At 39.1% G+C, this 18326-nt stretch overlaps 1 protein-coding gene across 3 annotated transcripts in view; it reads left to right on the plus strand.

Annotated features, from left to right (window-relative positions):
* Positions 1-18326, plus strand: part of ST6GALNAC3 (ST6 N-acetylgalactosaminide alpha-2,6-sialyltransferase 3) — a 528557-nt gene that overhangs the window by 507196 nt on the left and 3035 nt on the right. For all 3 annotated transcript variants that reach the window (XM_027058840.2, XM_027058839.2, XM_027058841.2), the window contains exon 4: positions 17953-18060. In XM_027058840.2, coding sequence (XP_026914641.1) covers positions 17953-18060 — 108 coding nt within the window. The remainder of the gene's footprint in view (positions 1-17952; positions 18061-18326) is intronic.

An 18326-nucleotide genomic window follows, 5' to 3' on the forward strand; every position in this document is an offset into this window, starting at 1 on the left:
AAATTTATACAGTGCTGTGTGTCAATTATATCTCAGTACAAAGAAAACAATCCAGTTAATTTTGTTAAACCCATTATATTTCCAAACATTGCATGTTCCCCCTTCCTTCGTATAATACTTACTAGTATCCCATTGACTTAGGGTTCGTTCAGTCTAACACACTTGAGGAATGCCATATTAATAGCTTTCCTTATATTAAATTATCCTCGCACTCCTGGAATAGAACCTGCTTGGCCATAGGAGTATGACTATTTAATTTAGTGCTAAGATCAGTTGGTTGGGTTTTAATTGAGGATTTTTGAGTCTGTAATTATAAGTGTAATTGTACTGTCATTTTTCATCCCTACCCCCTTTTGGCTCTTTCCAGGTTTCAGTATCACTGTGATGCTGGATTGGTAATATGAATTGGGAAATGTTCCATATTTTTCTGGGCTCTGGAACAACTTATGCAACATGGGAATTATCATAGGATTTTATTTTCTTAATTTGAAATTTTTTTTATAAAATAGCCAAAAAAGAGACAAACCCAAACACAGTGCTAACTGGTTGTCAGTGAGCTTATAAATGAATCCCCCTGTTAGCTCTATTTTCTTTACTGATGAGGCTTCAAGTGTCTCCATTTTTCCTCGCTCTGAGTAAACATGATTGCTCTTTGCTCCAGAGGGTTAACGGTGCAGACAGCCTACTCTGCTTAGAAGCAATAACTCCTTGCTCTTGTCACTCCAGTTCGCCACAGAACAGGGGGTCACCAAAGTCAGGTCAGGGAAGAAGGAAATGATAGAATCCCAGACAGGAGAATCACCACACTTCTCCATGAGCATATTGTCACTGATGCTGGGCACAAAGTGAGGTGACAGGAATGAAGGCCTGGAGGGAGAGAGGAAACAGAGCTGGGTGAATTATGGATCTAGAATCCCAAGAAGAGGGTTGAAGACTATTGATTTGGTTTTTAACACTTTGAAGCAGTGTTGGGATGATATTGGACATTTTATGGTCCAATATTAAGGGGAGAAATGGGGTGTTAAGGTCCCTTTGGAGACAAATTCCTCCCCAAACCACAGAACCTTTTATTCAGAGAGATGCCATATGATTATAGACAGAATACTTCACAGATCTTCTAAAAGCTCAGGCATAAAAACACACAAAAATGCTTACATGTTTTCCCTTCTAATACAAAGATTACTCAACAGTAAAAGGCAAAATACTTTATCTGTGCAGGGCCAAACTAGTAGCAGGCAACTTGATGTGTTTAGTGTTTGTTGAATAATTGCATATTGTTTGTTAAATAAAGGCCTATGTGTTGTCTTTCCCCAGTATTATGCAACGATGTGCTCCTAAAATGTGGAACATAAATTAAATGAATCTTTTTTCCAGGTTTATATATAACAACTCCCTCCCTAGGTGCTAAATATATGGGGTTTTTTTTTAATCCTTCATTAGTTAGTGCATTTCTTAGCCCTGAAACTTCAAATGTCAGTACTTTCAAGGTGCAATAATGGTCCCAAATATTTCAGGAACTTACTACTTAAAATGATTTTTTACAAATAAGCTAATAAGCTGCCAGCTTTTTTTTCTAATTGTATTTTCACATGCTGGGTAGAATAAACATAAAAAGAATATACCTTTGTCCAAAGCACAAACTGCACAAAATACAATTCTTTAACCAAATCCAGCTTGTATTTTCTTTCAAGACAAAAAGAAACTGCTAAGATTATACATCCCTGAGTGACTCTATAATGTGATGAATGCGAAAAAAAGGAAATACGTATGTTAGAGGAAAATAATGCCTATCAGTAGAAAAGTGGTTCCCTCCCCTCCATGCACCACTGTTCCCTTCAAAGAAGCACATTGTCTAAAGGTGAATTGTTGGGAGAAACTAACTCATCCATTCATCTATTCAAAGATCCTTCCGCTGAACAGTGCTAGGCCAATGCTTCACATGCTTATAAAATACTACTACTTCTGTAGTGGTGCACAAAGGGAAAAAGAAAAATCAAAAGAAGATTTTGGCGGCGTGAAGCAATATGAACCCAGGATTTGAATGGCTGCAATATTTTAACCAACACTGAGTTCTTTGAAGCTCCTTGATTATCAATCACAAAGCTGAAAATCACTCCTTACCCCTGATTAGAGAAAAATCTGATTTTCCTGTTGCATTGCCTGCTTGAAAGAGATGATGGGGGAAGTGCCATGGTGAAGAGCAGAGACTGAATCAAAGAATATTGATTTTGTGTCTAACCCAGCTTGCACTTTCTCAGTTCCAACACCTCACTGGGAAATACATAGAGGCTGTTTCCACAATAAAGTCACCTGTGACTAGAGAAAATTATTGGATAGGGAGATAGGAAAACATCTTTTTCCATGGAAATACTTGAGTGTTATCCAAATATATATATATATATACACATATATATATGTATATATATATATATATATATACATACACATATATATATGTATATATATATATATATATATATATATATATATATATATATATACATATATTTTTTAAGCCCCTCCATGATTTTAAAGAAAATGCCAAGATTGTGAAGGGACATCTTGGGTATTGATGGTGGCTCCTTGGGATTGGGCTCCTTTCCACTGCTGCTACAAGCACAGTCATCACCTCATTGCCTTCTGTTAAAGGTGAATACGGATTTCATAGATATACCACAATGGGTGGATATAGTTATCTGAGGCCTACATCTAAGCCACTTTGTTACCCAGGGTTTTAAAGTAGCAGTGGGATGCAAAGTAAGAAACAGGAAAGATAACATAAAGGAAGAACTGACATGACTCAGTACCTAATGGGACATGAAAGATGAGGGAGAGGGCAAAGTCAAGGGTGATGCACATAGCTTGGAGAACAATGGTGCCACCATCCAAAAAAATTAAAATAATTCAGGAGCTGGAGCCATCTACTATCTGATATACCTCTTGGCTGCATTAATATCATCATTAGTTCCTGAACCATGAGCAAGCAGAAGGAAACAGCATTCACAGCAGCACCACAGTTGTGAGCACTTAGTTTTTCTTCTCTTACAATGTACAAATCATCAGTTGCAAGCTTGGGTTTTAGGAAGCCTCAGTAAGTCAGGGCACCATCCTGAAGACATTAGCCATATTAACAGCATGCTAGTCATGGGGGATTGCTACAAGCCCAGTCCAAGGTGAATGGCAAATGCTCTTTAGTCAGGGTTACTCAGAGAAGTGGCAGGTCCAAAGCCATTTAAAAACTGGAAAATGGCCTTCTGATAAATGAAATGGCACTTCTCAGTCTGAACATAATTGAAAGAGCTTTGTGCTGACAGAAGACTAAGGACGCTTTCCTATGGGAGGCTAGTATACAAATGTCACTTTCTGGGTTTTGTTGACTGTGAAACTGGAGACCATACCAGTAGGAGAGGTGCCTGAGTCTTGCCTGTGTCTGTATTATGACCTAAGACATTAATTGCCATGAGATTCCATTAAGTATGTGCTTTACCAAATCAGGAAGATGTAAATGACACTCTTAATTTTCTGAGTTTGTTTTGCAGTGAAAATTCAAGAGACTGAAATTAATTTAGTTAAGCTGATATTTTATCTTATGATTTCAGGGATTTAATAGTGACTATGCTTCTTGATGTTGATATATCTACTGTGGGTTCATTTATTCTTTTCTTTAGCACACTACATGTAGACAGCCCTTTGCTATGATTTGTTACTTATAAAATGTACAGAGCACAGTTCAATCCTGATAGATGAAATCAGAATTCTGGCTAAGCTATGGGTCAACTGACTAGAAAAAGGGGTTTAAAACCTGATACTGTCCCAGCTAAAAGGTAAGTAATATCTAAGAATCGAATGCATACTGTGGTGACTACAATTAACAATACTGTATTATATACTTGAAAACTTTTAAGAGACTAGAACTTAAATGTTATCACCACACACACACACACACACACACACACAAATTGTAATAATGTAAGACGCGGAGATGTTAACTAACCTTATTTTGAGAATCACTTTTCACAATATGTATGTGTATCTAATCATCATGATGTACACTAATCTTACACATGTTATATGTCATTAATATCTCAGTAAAGCTGGGTGGGGGGACCTGATTCTGGAGGTAAATGGCTGCAAGGGATGTGTGTGAGACTTACCAAATTTTGAGTGGTGATTTAGGCCACATCCCAGACGTGTGGTGTATCCATAGGCATATCAGTAAGCCTCTCTGTTACATCATCAATGAGAACACATTGGCAAACTGTTTAAAATTCCCTGGGAAAAAAATATTGGCAATTTTCCACTTAGGAACATCCTTCATTCCAAAATTTATTCCATTAAATTGGACATATTGAGTGCCTACTGTGTGCCAGACATAGTTAAGATGGGACATTTTTGCTAACCCGTATCCCTTCACGGGCAAGTTTGCAGTTGGTTTGCAAGTCAGCTATTTATAAATTGGGACACATTTTGCTAAAGAAACAAATTTAAAAATAGTGGTTAGATTTCCAAGCCAAACTTCAAAAGCTAATTTAATTTATAATAAAGTGGAACTCAACTTCTAATAGAATCCTCAAACCTAACTACCATTTATAGCAGTGATTTTCAGCCCTGGCTGCACACATCACACTATAATCACCTAGGAAGGCTTTTTTTCTTATTTATTTTTTAAAACAAATACGAAGACTCAGACCATATCCTCAGAACAATAAAGTCAGAATCCATTATCAGAGCAGTGGTGGGAAATGGAGCCTGGCAAAGGGTGGAGAAGACTGGAAAGAAGGTCTCCAAGGAGAGTGGCATCAGGGCTATCACTAGGAAATGGAGGCCAGTGCTCCAGTGGGGGATAGATGGTGGGGTCTGGGTATTGTGGCACTGATGGATAAAATAAAAAGAAAGGATGCCCCTTGGGGAAGGAATAGACTGTGTACTCAGAACTTTTGGGAGATTTTGGTCTCTGGTGACAGTAAAGGGTTTTTCAGGAAGGAGAAAAGGGTTCAGCTCCAGGAACACAGGATTGGATTGGTGTAGCAATGATGGGGAGAGAGCTGGTGAGAACCCGGTTCGTCAGCATCACTCACCAGTTGTCTTTGTCCAGTTCATGAGGAAGGAAGGCAGCTCTACCTTCCAATCCCTTTCTTATTCTGGGGTAAGGCAGAATTTCATGCCTTATATTTCCCTTCTACAAAACCAAATGTGGTAGTTCTCTTCACCCTTTTGACATGATTTTGGACCCTCAGGACTAAGCAGAGTTAAGGGGAATGGAAGAGGAATGGATGAAACCCAATAAACAGGCTCCAAAAATACAAGTAGGCTGGTGATTCTGTCCATCTGCTGTCACTATCCAACAGCTTCCAGAGTTCTGTAGCTCTCACTCCTGGTCACTCCCTTGCAGCATCTTTAGTTAAAATGTCAGGGATCAGAAACATGGGCTCACAGTGTTATCAACAGCTGATGAAAACAAATATGCCAGGTGGACGATATCTTCAACTGTTTCCTCTGCCCTTCTCTTTATAGTTTGGGTGTGGAGATTTTTTTTTTTTCTGACACTGTGCCACTGTTGCAATGTAGGGAGATCCGGGGAGATAACACTCTCACATTTCAATCCGATAAAATTAGAACTCAAGTTCTGAGTTGTACTCTGTATTTCTTTCTTCCTGGCCCTTTCTAGGATATATTGCCTTAGCTCTGTGTTGTAGTTCTCTCTTTATGGCATTTTGTCTACTCTGGATCAATGAAAATATGGGCTATGAGAATTCTGGAGACACCTGAAAGTTTTCTCTTCTGACTGGAGCAAAGGAATTACTGCCGTTATCTTCTCTCTTCCTTACATTTTTTGATATTCCTGATTTTTTTTCCTTATATGGGTAGAGTAAGTTACTGTGAAAAAGAAGAGGGGATAATCTGGTTCTGTAAGTTTCTGGAGATACAGGTATGGGGGAAGCTCTGGTGTGGAGAGAGTATGCACAGAAAGACTTATTCCCATGTGTGAATTTACTGTAATCAACACACACAGGTCCTTTCCTCCATAGATTGCTGGCTAAGCTGTGTGGCAACACTATGGGAAAAACACCACCTCCGTGAAAGAAATTATTCACTTCACTAAGCAGGGAGTCTAGCTCAACTGGAAAATCTGGATTAGATTTCAAAGTAAGAATGTTCTCCTCTCAAACCACATCCTGTCTCAAGAATAGAGAGAAAAATGGATTTTTTTTTAGGACTGAAATTCCTGAACAAAATTAAGTTGGGATAACTTTCTACCTTAGTGGGCAAACAGCTGGTTTATAGGTGAGACTCCAGTAGCTTTGACTGTTTCAAGGAAGATTCCATCACCACATTTGACTTCAGGTGTTCTGCCACAGCAGACAGACTCCCTTTCGAGGAATTTGCTCATGCTAGAGTAGAAGAACTAGATGAGTGCCTGCTTGGATACACAGGTGATGGCCTATCATTTGCAAAGGTGCTGTGTAAGGTAGTCAGTGACTGTCAGCCTGTTGGAAAACTGACAAATAGGCCTCCTTCTCTTAGAAACAAAACTTATCAGTGCCTGGAGATCTGTATGTTAGTTGTTGCTTCTGACCTTTTCTAATTGAATTATCGTTCTTTAGTGAGCCAGATAAAAACAATTTTAATAGATGGGGGACATGGGGATACTGCTTAGCTTTTCCTATTAAAAATAAATATGCCACACGAAATAATTTATTTCAGGACTTATTGAGCCATTTAACTCCGTCAAAAAAGTGGTAATAGCTTCAGATAGGTAGCAAAATTCGTCTTTCTTAACCAGAAGAATGTGAGAGCTACTTTGTGTTTTTTTTAAGTTTCACAATTGTGTATAGCTGATTGCTTAGGCCCTGGCTGAGGCTGGTTTAGTGACGATCCCAGCGGTATTGGAGGCTTTAGCAAGAAGCTTGGATATCCACTCTCCTTCAATGGTGTGAAATAACCTCAAATCTCTGTCTTCAATCCTTGTTAAAACTTTCAGTTGTTTAAGAGTTATTTCTAAACACAAATTTTCATTTTGAAAGAGAAACAAGGGCTCAGAAAGCATTTTTGTCAGAAGCAAGTTTGAGTCTGATTCTGTGCTAGGATTATTTCTTGAGGAAATATTGGTTGGTTGGTTTCATTCAAGTTCCAGTTAAGTCAAAAAGCTAAGGGAAAGTGACTCATTTCATTTCTGTTTTAAAAAATGAAAAGTAGGAAAGAAAGGGCTTTTATCTACTTAGATGTACTCCTACCTGATTACAATCTTTACTTTTTTTTTTCTGCTTCAGTCTTAAAGAAAGTATATGCAGAAAAAATGGATGATAAGAGAACTAGAAGAAAAAGTCAAAACCTCCTAATAATTACCTTTATCAGGTTAGCAGTGGAACAGGCACCTATGCCTTGGGTAGAGGAAGGTGATTAGCATTCAGAATACTGAAGCCCACATCAATTTAGGAAGGGCATGATTTCAAGATAAGTTGAAGGGTAAGTTAGAAAGAAGCAATTTCTTAAGCCAAAGTACAACTAGGATCAGATCAAATAGTGATTGTTAATAAGAGTTAAGGATTAGTTAGAAGTAAAGCCCCTAATTATACCTAGAGTTTTTAATAGACTCATTTTTTTTTGGAGAGAGTCTTATAAGTCAACCAATCCAACATCATATCTCTGGTTTCAAGTAACAGACTCCTCCTCCAGCAGACACAAGCCAAAGAGAAGAATTTATTGAAAGGTTATAGAACCTAAGGGCTGAAAGCCATGTCTGGGGAATGAAGTAGATCTAGGAACTTGATCATTATTTCAGGAGTTGTGCCTTCATTTTTTTTTTTAAAGTTGATGCAGGGGTGCCAGGGTGGCTCAGTCAGTTAAGCATCCGACTTTGGCTCAGGTCATGATCTCACAGTTCGTGAGTTCAAGCCCCACAAAGGGCCCTGTGCTGACAGCGCAAAACCTGGAGCCTGCTTTGACTTCTGTGTCTCCCTCTCCCTCTGCCCCTACCCTACTCATGCTCTGTCTGTCTGTCTCATTCTCTCTCTCAAAAAGGAATAAAAACAATAAAAAATATAAAAATATTAAAGTTGATGCATATATCTGCACCTGTGGCATACAGCTATTGTTTGAACATGACCATGGCTGAAATTCTAAAAACTGTTTTGAATCCTGAAGTAACAAATACAAATCTATAAAGTGGTGGTAGTAACTCTGTGCTAAAATATACAGCTGTACCCTCCAGCATGGGCTATGTTACCATGACTGCTATTACAGGATTTTAGTGATGAAAGACCCTAAGCCTACCTATGCTATTCTTGTTCTGCCATCAAAAAAAAAAAAAAAAAAATTGTGGCCCAAGAAGTGGCATGTTCAAGATTTCCTAGAGGGTTAACAATAGAATCTGTAGACTTGAAGTTCTTTGATTACTGTCCTATCAGACAGTGGTGTCTGATCGCCTTGGGCGATTCTGAGACCCACGACTGAGAAAGAGTTTAGTTAAGAACCTGAATTTTCTGGTGTCAACTGTCCTTGGGTAAGTCATTTATAACTCCCTGAAGCTTCATTTGTTTAATGGGGATATTAATACCCCTCCATAGGTTGGGGTTGATGTGAGGATTTAATGACATGACCTATACACAGCTCTTGGAACAATGTCTCGTACAGATAAATGCTCCATGAGTGGTAGCAGTTATTATTATTAATAATAAAAAGAAAAGTTTAGTCAGCTCTTTGCTGCATAACAAATAACCCTGAAACTCAATGGCTTATAAGAACACTTATTTCCTACTCACAGGTCATGATCAGCTATAACTCTGCTACGCTTAGCTGAACTTGGCTCCAGTTTTGGGCCCATGTCTGCTGCATGCGTTACCTCATCCCAGGACCCAGGCTAAAAAGCACCCCCTCCTGAGATGTGTTGTTCCTATGATGGAGGGAAGACTTGTAAGAAGTGGGAGCCACGTGATGCTTTTCAAATGTTCTACTGGGAACTATTAATACTACTTCTGTTCCATTGGTCAAAGCAAGTCATTTGGCCAAGTCCAAAGTCAGTGAGGCAGGGAAGTTACTGCACTCACAAGCAAGCCATGTTCTGGGAGGGAATGAACAATACAATGCAATACAGGAAAGATGAAAAAAAAATCTATGGTTATTGAGACAAGGGCCTCTAGGGTAGCTTGAATAGTTTGAAAGTAGAACCTACACAGGCTGTCCATAACTTCTCATGTCTTCCAAATTATGGGCCATTAGGGAAAGCAGAGGTCCAAGGCAAACAACAGAGTTTGGAGACAGAGATTGGTTATAAGGGGACACAGTAGCATCTCTTCCTGTAGAAGCTTTACTTGCTGGTGGAGATGTTGCTTTTGAGGTCATTTAGTTCGGTGTCTCTAGAGCTGAAACGTATTTTAAAAGGTTCACATTTTAAATTTTCATTCATCAGAAAAATCCAGTAAATTCAATGTTTATATCAAAAGTGTTGCCCTTTAAAATGGCATAGATCGAGAGCCTCCAGGTAGGTATTGAGGAAGGCTGCTTGCTCAGGACTTATAACTTAGTTTATAACACAGACAGACACTACTGGATACATCTGTTATCATCACACATATTTTAATTGTTTTCATTCTTAGTCATATATTGTTTACATTTGTTCTCAATCCTGAATTAATGAGGAATTTAATGAGGAAGGAAAAAACATAATTCTGCCAATTTTTCCCTAGATACTTTCCTCCAGATCCATAAATTTCCATCATCTGAAAAGACTAACTATTTAGAACATCAAGATATCTCTAATATTTCAAAGCATAATGTAAGGAAGAAAAATAAATCAGTGTTATGTATGTATCCTGTCTCTAACCAATAATCTATTATGAAAATAAACAAACACATGATGTTTTGAGGTCCATTCCAGATTAGAGGACATATGAGAACTACTCTGTATTCCCTTTATTCTCATACCTCAGTGCAACTACAGAGGCCATTCCCTTGGTTTGAGAGTCTCTTCCTTCTCCTTTTTCTGCCTGGTGTTCTCATTTCACCTTAATCCACAGCCCAGCTCTTACTTCTAGCTGGGAAAGGAATCGCCAGTTCCCCTCAGCTGTGTCTGTTGCTCTTCCCACGGTAGTCCCACAGCACTTTAAGGAAATTACCCCCACTTGACCCTGAGTTGAGATCAGGGGCAACTTGGTATTTCCCAGGCTATCGTACCCAGGCTATCGTACCTCACACCCACATGTGACTGGAGGAGAGTAAGCAGAATGAGCTTGATGAGATTAGAAACTGAAGGGAACGTGGGAGAGAGCATTTCAGGAAGAAGGAAGGTGTATATCAGCAAAATGAGTAAAAAGACAAAAACTGGCATGTACAAGATATGTTTAAAGCTCAAAAAATGAACACATATGACGAGATGGGAGTTCACAAGTAGTCCTGGAAAATACAGTGGGGAGTTTAGGTTTGTGGGAGAGATGCCCATTGTCTTAGCTTGTTTGGGCTGCCATAACAAAATACCCGAGACTGAACACAACAGAAATTTACTTTCTCACAGTGCTGGAGCCTGGAAGTCCTAGATCTTGGTGCCAGCACGGACAGTTTCTGGTGAAAGCTGTCTTCCTGGTTCACAGCCTTCTCACTGTGTTCTCAAATGATGCAGAAAAAAGAGAGCTCTGTTGTCTCCTCTCCCTCCTCCTCCTCCTCCTCCTCCTCCTCTACTTGCACTCATACCATCATGAGGGCCCGTCCTCTTGACCTAGTGTAAAGCAAATTAGCTTCCCAAAATCACATCTCCAAATGCCATCAAATTGGGCATTAGAGCTTCAACATAAGAATTTGGAGGGAATACCATTCGGTCAATAGTGTATGGTTAAGGAGCCAGACTGGCCTTAATGAAGTGGGCCAACGAGATCTCACCGTTCATCCCTGACATTCCTGAGGTTACATTGTTCATTTAAGAAAGTGAATGAAACTCCAGAAATCAACATTTCCAATTGAAGGGGCTTAAAAGCCAAAGGGCAAGAGCAAAATAGCCTTTTAATTTCTGAGATGAATGAACAAAGTAATTTTTGTGAGTGGTATCTTCTATTTCTACAGCAGCCATAAATCATACCTTTGGGAGCTGTACCATTTTACTTTTAAATGTACATTTTGAAAAGAACACAGTCGTTTCTTATTATGCTCCTTTTGTACAATTTCACTGCATTCATCACGAGCCAGAGAGTCCTGTTGATTCTATGGCAGGAAAACTATTTGTTATATTCACAGTCCAAGTGCCTACTGATTAGCCCAGGCATCATATTTGCTGATTGGGATTTCTCCATTTACTCATGGTCCATTTTTCATTACTTTTCAGGCCTAGATTTCTTTCATTTGATGCATTCTCTTAAGAATCACTGTCCACAATATGATATTTTCACCCATTTGAGAAGTGTATGTCCATTTACAAGTGATTCAAGCCAACATCAAGAATTCTGCTGCCCCATTTGCAGAAACTTGTTGCTGCCTAAAGATTTGCTGGGCATGTACCATTGATAGATAGTACAAATATACAGTGTTAATATAATGGGAAAACTCCAGAGTATTTCCATAGCTCCTGACTATCGAATAATATACAAAAATATATGACTTGGGGACAGATGAAATTGTTTCCACACTTTGAGCTCTGCTTCCATTAGACTGGTTCACAATATTGGATTGAATCCCAAGGTGCTACTGATAATCATCAGCTGTTTTTCTTGCCCAGTCTCTTTGTTTAAATGTGTTCTTTCATTATCCATGGGCCTTTGAAAAAATGGGGGAAAGAAGGTTTTTAATTGAATAATCTGTATTCTGTCAGGTATTCCTCCTCCCTAGGAGAGTATATGGAAACTTACTTTGCTATTTTTATTTATCCTGCCAGTATTGTATATTGATGAGAGAACTGAGATCCAATAGTGTTAAAACAAGACATGAAATATTGATTAATTCTTTTTTTAAATTCCCTTTTTACTCCTGAGTATAGCAGATTTCAGAAGCTGCTGCCAATATTGTGCTCTCCAATAAACCTCCATTATTAGAGGGTCTTGATCCCCTTTGGGCTTTGATAAATGATAATTATGCTTTTAAAATGTTAGCTTGGAGTGCCCCAGGCTTTGTTTTCATCAGTTCATAGAAGAAATGAGTAAGAAACAATAAAATTTAGGCTGCAAAGTTTGAGCTAAAGACCCCCAAAGGAACCCTTCCATGAAGAGGAAGCAGCTAGCGACTGAAGCAACTTAGACTCCTCATCCTTGCCCCTACCTGACACATTTTTCCTTTTCCCATTGCACATTCCCCACTGCAGGTCAGGACTTGCCCTTCGGGCCTAGGCCAAGTGAATTCGCTGATTCCTAGGGCTGTATTAGAAGGTGAGATAATGATTTAGTATTAGCCAAACGTGAATGGCTTCAGATAGATTTGTAAAGAGAAAGAATAAGATGTTTGGCTGAATGAGGAAAACCAGTGGGACAGTCAACAGAGTGGGCAGAATGGGAACTGTAGATAGGGATAACCTGAATTTTTAGGATCAGGGACTTCTTTGGGGCAAACTACTCTAAGCCAAGAGTAGGCACTGGGGAATCGAGAAATCTATTACCCTTTTAGGGCACAGGTGATCTTGGAACAGAGGGGAATCTGGTGAGATATCAAAAAGAAGTTACCGCACAGAGCAGCACACACACCCCCAACAAAGAATTATCTCATCTAAAATATCAACAGTGCTGAGATTGAGAAACCCTGACATAGAGAAAGTGCTATTATTTCATCCATCAAAGATAAGCTTCTTGAGTTCAGAACCCAAGTCACTGAGCTAATGGTGTTCAATAATTAGCAGAGCATCCTGTGAATACATAGTAGATTCAGTTTAATCCAGTTTTCTTTTGAAGGGTATTCATTTTAGTTTCTTCAGTTCCTCCCCTGAAATTAGCCAAAAGGGAAATCTCACTCATTAGAAAGTTCCAGCTTGCCAGGTAATAGGAGAAAAATGCTTCACAATATGTTTCCAGAAATGAGAAGATGAGAGAACATGCTCAGAAGCAAAAGTACAGGTGAATGAAGCATGCTGACAGCCAAAGATAGTGAGATTGGTAAAAATAAGGATAGCTTGACAGACAACGAATCCCTGTGGGCATGTGATGACCTTTAGACATCAAGAAACAGTAAGTAAACATCAAGGGGCAAGGTAGCTTATATTTTATTGGTAATAAACTAGATGAAAGATCATATTTTAAATGATATGCCTTCAAGCATGTGCTATATCAAGGTGTTGACAGCATCATTTTTCCAAGAGATGAGCAAGTAAATTTAAGTAGTTTCCAAGTAGTAAGTATCTTGATTACCAAGGAGCAATGGGATGTAAAGTGTGGCCAGTGGAAACAAATGATTGATAGCTTCCTCTTAACACTCCTGCCTTTACTTTTCTCTGCACAGCTCATTATTCTGCCACATTAATTTAAGCTTTCTTACTGTATTGAATTAGGGGCTTAAATTCTCTTATCATCCCTATGGGAATTTTGATTGTTTATTTGTAGATGACAATAATTGTTTTTATCGATCCCCAAATGTAGAAGGTGTAAAAAGTGCTATAGCTGATGGCCAGCTGGTACATAGTTAGGGCTGCGTGCACAAGTGACGAATTACAAGACAATATTTGGCCCCAGAGGAGACCCTTTAGGAATTTTTAAAGCATCTTATAGTTATTACTAGTTCTCTTCTATCTGAAAAGCATAAACAATTTCACATATGTCAGCTTAAGTCTTTTTGTTGTTTTTATTGAACCTCAAAAGGTCTACTTGAGTAAAATTTATATATCCTTATTTCTAGTACATCCACACAGCAGGAGAGTTTGGAATGGTGTAGCTACAAAAATTCCCAGGGCCAGTGCCATCCAGGCCCAATGAGTTCCATTAGAGACCCAGATCACCAGGGCAATTATTCAGAAGAATTCTTGGATTAATGTAGCAGTTGCCATTATGCCACTGCAAGTGTCTTTAGATGACATTAGCTCCAAGTATTTTGAAAAGAAACCACTTTGCAGTCACCGACATGGGTAGGAAACCTCACATGATTTCACATCCCAAATTTATCAGAGGAACCAGAGAGAGAAAATGCAACTGTCTAATTAAAGTGCTGTTTTTAGGACAGGACACTTAAGCAGTATGAGCCCCCTCAGCCTGAATCAAATGCAACACAGCTTGCTTGAAGATTTTCAGGCAATTATGATGTGTCTATCCAGAAATAAAATAAATCAGGTTAGGCTTAAAGGTAATTAAGTATCAGAGACATGGTAAATTTTCCTTAGTAGTTGGTAACATGGAAAGATATTTAACCAGGTGCCAAACTCTGAAATTCTTGACCTTCTTTTCCTGTGGTAGAGAGAAGGTAGATACATAGAAGACCCACTTCGACAATTGCATCCTATTTATCCTTGGGTTCTGTTCTGAAGGTTTGTTGCTCAGCTCTCAACTATCTAAGTTGAACCAGAATGAGCCAGGAGAGTTGTTTTGCAGAATAGAGGTCCATATGTCACACAAATATCTTCCTTCCTTTATCCTGGAGTTATAATATTATCTTGGCCTTAACAGCAACTCCAAGGCCAAACTGACTCCCAAGAAAACCACATAAAAAGAAAATTTGCCCTAATTTAGGTTTACTTTTTCTCTCAAATTAAGCTTTAGTCTCAATACTACGATCTAGTTGTGTCCTTGGGCTTGGACATCCATTCCAGCACATTCCATGAGCAGTAGTGTGAAAGAAGGAAATACGGAGCTCCTTCCTCCAAAAGTTTAGTGGCTATAGCCACTACTATTGCAAGGTAAAAACTTTGTACCATTTTTATATATGCCATAGGCATTTAGTGGCAGACCCACCACAGAAGTGGACGTTAAATGTGATCTCACTGATTAAGGTGTACATTAATTACACATTCAACATGTGTGGAGCATGTTACTGTAGAATGGGTAAAGCTATTAAGGGTGATGATCACAGAAGCAATTGATTTTAAAATTGGAAAAAACCTTAGATGTGACTTAGTCCAACCATCTCATTTTAGAGACAAGGAAATTAAGATAAACATGTTTTCCAAGGCTTGATAGTGGCAAACCTGGAATGTGAAGCCAGATATCCACATTCTCAATTCCATACCTATTCTCTACTGACTCTGGAACACATGGGATTGTGTTTTGTGAAACTGTATTGTGATTGTTTTAACAGGTGTGCTACTAGACTATATATTCTTTAAGAAAGTATTCATCACTAACTTCTAGCATAGGATCCCAATAAATGTCTGTTAAAAATACCAATAAATGGGTGAATGAGTGCGACCTGTTTTCCTCCTCATGTACAAATAAATGCTGTAATGTTTAGTTGATCTCTGCTAGTGCATGGTCAGCCTCGTAATGAAGAAAGAGAAGATAGAAAGCTTGAAAAAATAGAATGAGAAGGCAAGAAGAGTAAATGGTGTATACAATTCAAGTAGGAATATAACCAGAAAAAATTCAGCATGCAGACAAAATTTCTAGATTCGATTTGGGAGCTTTTAATCAAGACTCTTGCCTATTCTGATCTCTCCCAGTTTTCAAATAAGGACTTTTAAGCAGATGGTGCTTTAAGCAGTTCTCATCATTGCTGCTCCCCCTCAGACCCCAGAACACAGGATGGACCACAAGTTAAGTTGTATAATAAGCAAAGTTGCTCTTGAGTGTATTTCGCCTCCCTCTGGTACATCTTCCCACCCATTTGGCACCCATTCCTAACCCATGCGGCTGCTGCTCTTCTTATCACAGAGGAAAGTGCATGTAACTCAATGTGGTCCTGTTTCTGGAATATTTCCCATTTAGGACGCACACCAGGAAATACAAAGAAAGACAACTTACATAGTGGATTTCAGACTCAGTGGCAAATGAGCAGAGGGGATGGATATACATGGACTGGGTTTTTCTCTCCTTACAAATCATCCAAGTCAATTAAAATGAAAGTGAGAAAATCCAGTTACCAACCCCCACTGTAAGCTTATATTGCTCCTGAACTGCTTACATGTTGTAAGTAATTTGGTACTAAATGATGCCTGTTTAAAAAAAAAGAATCAAAGGATTCGGGGTTCTAATTATAGCACACCGATGGTTTGGTACTAGAGAACTGTATCCACAATATAGGACATCAGTGGGCAGCATCTATTGGCTGGTGGGCTCTACCTAGAGAGTGGTTATCAGTGGCTACGTGTCAGGTTCTAGAAGAGCTGGCTATGCTCCCGTATGCCAGGAAGTCTAAATGGAAAGTACAAAATTTAGTTTTTTTTAGAAATGGTGCTGCACAGTTGCCAGATAACCTGGCAAGACCCAATGCCCCTATGGAAAGACATTAAGGAGATAGGCAGTCATTCATTTAGATGGATTGGGTCCCCTTGACTAAAGCCAAGCATGGAGATCCAGCTTTTCATCCAATGCTCCCTTGAGCTGCTGAATTTTGGCAGACTCTTCCAGTCAGCACTACATCTTAACTACATCAGCCACTCTCCTCCTTCAGTGACTGTGATTCCCATCTTTTCCTTAAACATACCGAGCACACTTCCACATTTGTGGTTTTGCCCTTTACATTTCCTCTTCCTGGAACACTTTCCTCTCCTATGGTCTGTTGAGCAAGTGGCATCTGTCTTCTATCACCAAAAGTAGAAATCCCAGCACTTCTTCCCACTGTACCTTATTTGAATCGGCAAGAAAAATACAATACAGTCAAACACTGGGTGGAGCATTACTTTACTCACATTGAGAAGAGACAGAACAAGATCAGCTCTAATAGTGAGCCTTGGTCCCCACGGCCAATGGGTCCTTCCTGGCAGCTAATTCAGAGCCCTTGGCCTACATGCAACCTGTTTTGTGATGCAGAACAAAGAACCCTGTCCACTCTTGGCAGGGGACAGATATAATAGTGGGTTTGGTCAGGTGTCATGTAACATGCATACTTAAGCAGAACAAAGGAGTACATATTGAGTGTGAAACAGGGAAAGATATTCCCACACAAGGCAATAGCCTGGAACAGGCTGTGAGGGCTCCTTATCTCTTATTAAGGAAGTGTTCCAGGCTCAAGGCTCATTCTTAATGCAGCCAAGATGAGAGCTGGAAGACTGTACGCATGAGACTGTCTTTTCCAATATGTTCCACCATAGCTTCTTCCTATTACCACCGCACCGCCAACAACCGTCCCCTGTCCCCCACCCCCAGATTTTGCTCCTATTATCAAAGAGGTCTTCTCTGGCCAACCTTTATAAACACAGCCACCTCAAAATCTATGAAGACAGAAGCATTGGTTGTTTTGATAATTGCTGTATCGCCAGCATCTACAACAGTGAATGCACATAGTAGGTGTTCAATAAAAGTGTGTTGAAAAGATTGGTAACATGGGTCTTACAAAGGAAAAGTCTTGTCTCATGATGTCTGGAAATCAGTAAAGGAAAACTTTGCAGATGCTTTCCTAGACCAAGTAATTCACCTACACACTGCATCTAATTTACACTGAGAAACCCAACAAGTCTTAAAGAAAGTGATATGTCCAGGTAAGCAAGATAACACCATTATCATTCAGTTTCCATCAGGGCTCCAAGCAGCTTTAGAAAACCTGTCCTCTGATATACAGCACTAATTTGTGTCTTACGGAAAATCAAATAAATTATTTTTTTACCCGAAGGGAGCAGGATTATTTGACTTCAGATATTTGCCATATGGCTTCTCTTCCATTCAGCATAGCTCCTAGGCTTAAGGTAGTAAGAGTGAGAGCATGCCTATAAATTATTCAGAGATAATTCAAAATAAGTGTGTATCTTTGACAGATTGTCAAGTTTCTTAATGCTTCTTCCTGATAACAAGTGCTATGTTTTTGATAAAAGGTTGCTCTTTTCTCACCACACTTTATTGTTGTTCTGTGTATGTGTTTTGTTTGTTTTGTTTTGTTCATTATTATTGTTTGTTTTTGTTCCCCCGACAGAGTCCAGTCTGGCTCTTATCTCAGCACGGGGTGGTTTACCTTCATTCTGGCCATGGATGCCTGCTATGGCATTCACGTCTACGGGATGATAAATGACACCTACTGCAAGTAAGATCACAGGAAATTATTTTTATGCATCTCCAATTCTGATATCTTGTCAAAATATCACAATTCATTTTAATACCATAAATCGGAAAAACAGATAAAGCAACAATTATTTCCCGGTGCTCTTTGCTGACATGACATTTTATTGTCAGCACATCAAGTTGTGACTTTTAGGGGTGATAAAAAGAAAAATATTTACTACAATCTAATGTCAAATGTCAGAAGGAACATTTTTCCCTTAATCAGTGGCATATCAGGGATTTGTGGCT

Source organism: Acinonyx jubatus, chromosome C1, assembly GCF_027475565.1.
Source record: "Acinonyx jubatus isolate Ajub_Pintada_27869175 chromosome C1, VMU_Ajub_asm_v1.0, whole genome shotgun sequence".
NCBI classification, from domain to species: Eukaryota; Metazoa; Chordata; class Mammalia; order Carnivora; family Felidae; genus Acinonyx; species Acinonyx jubatus.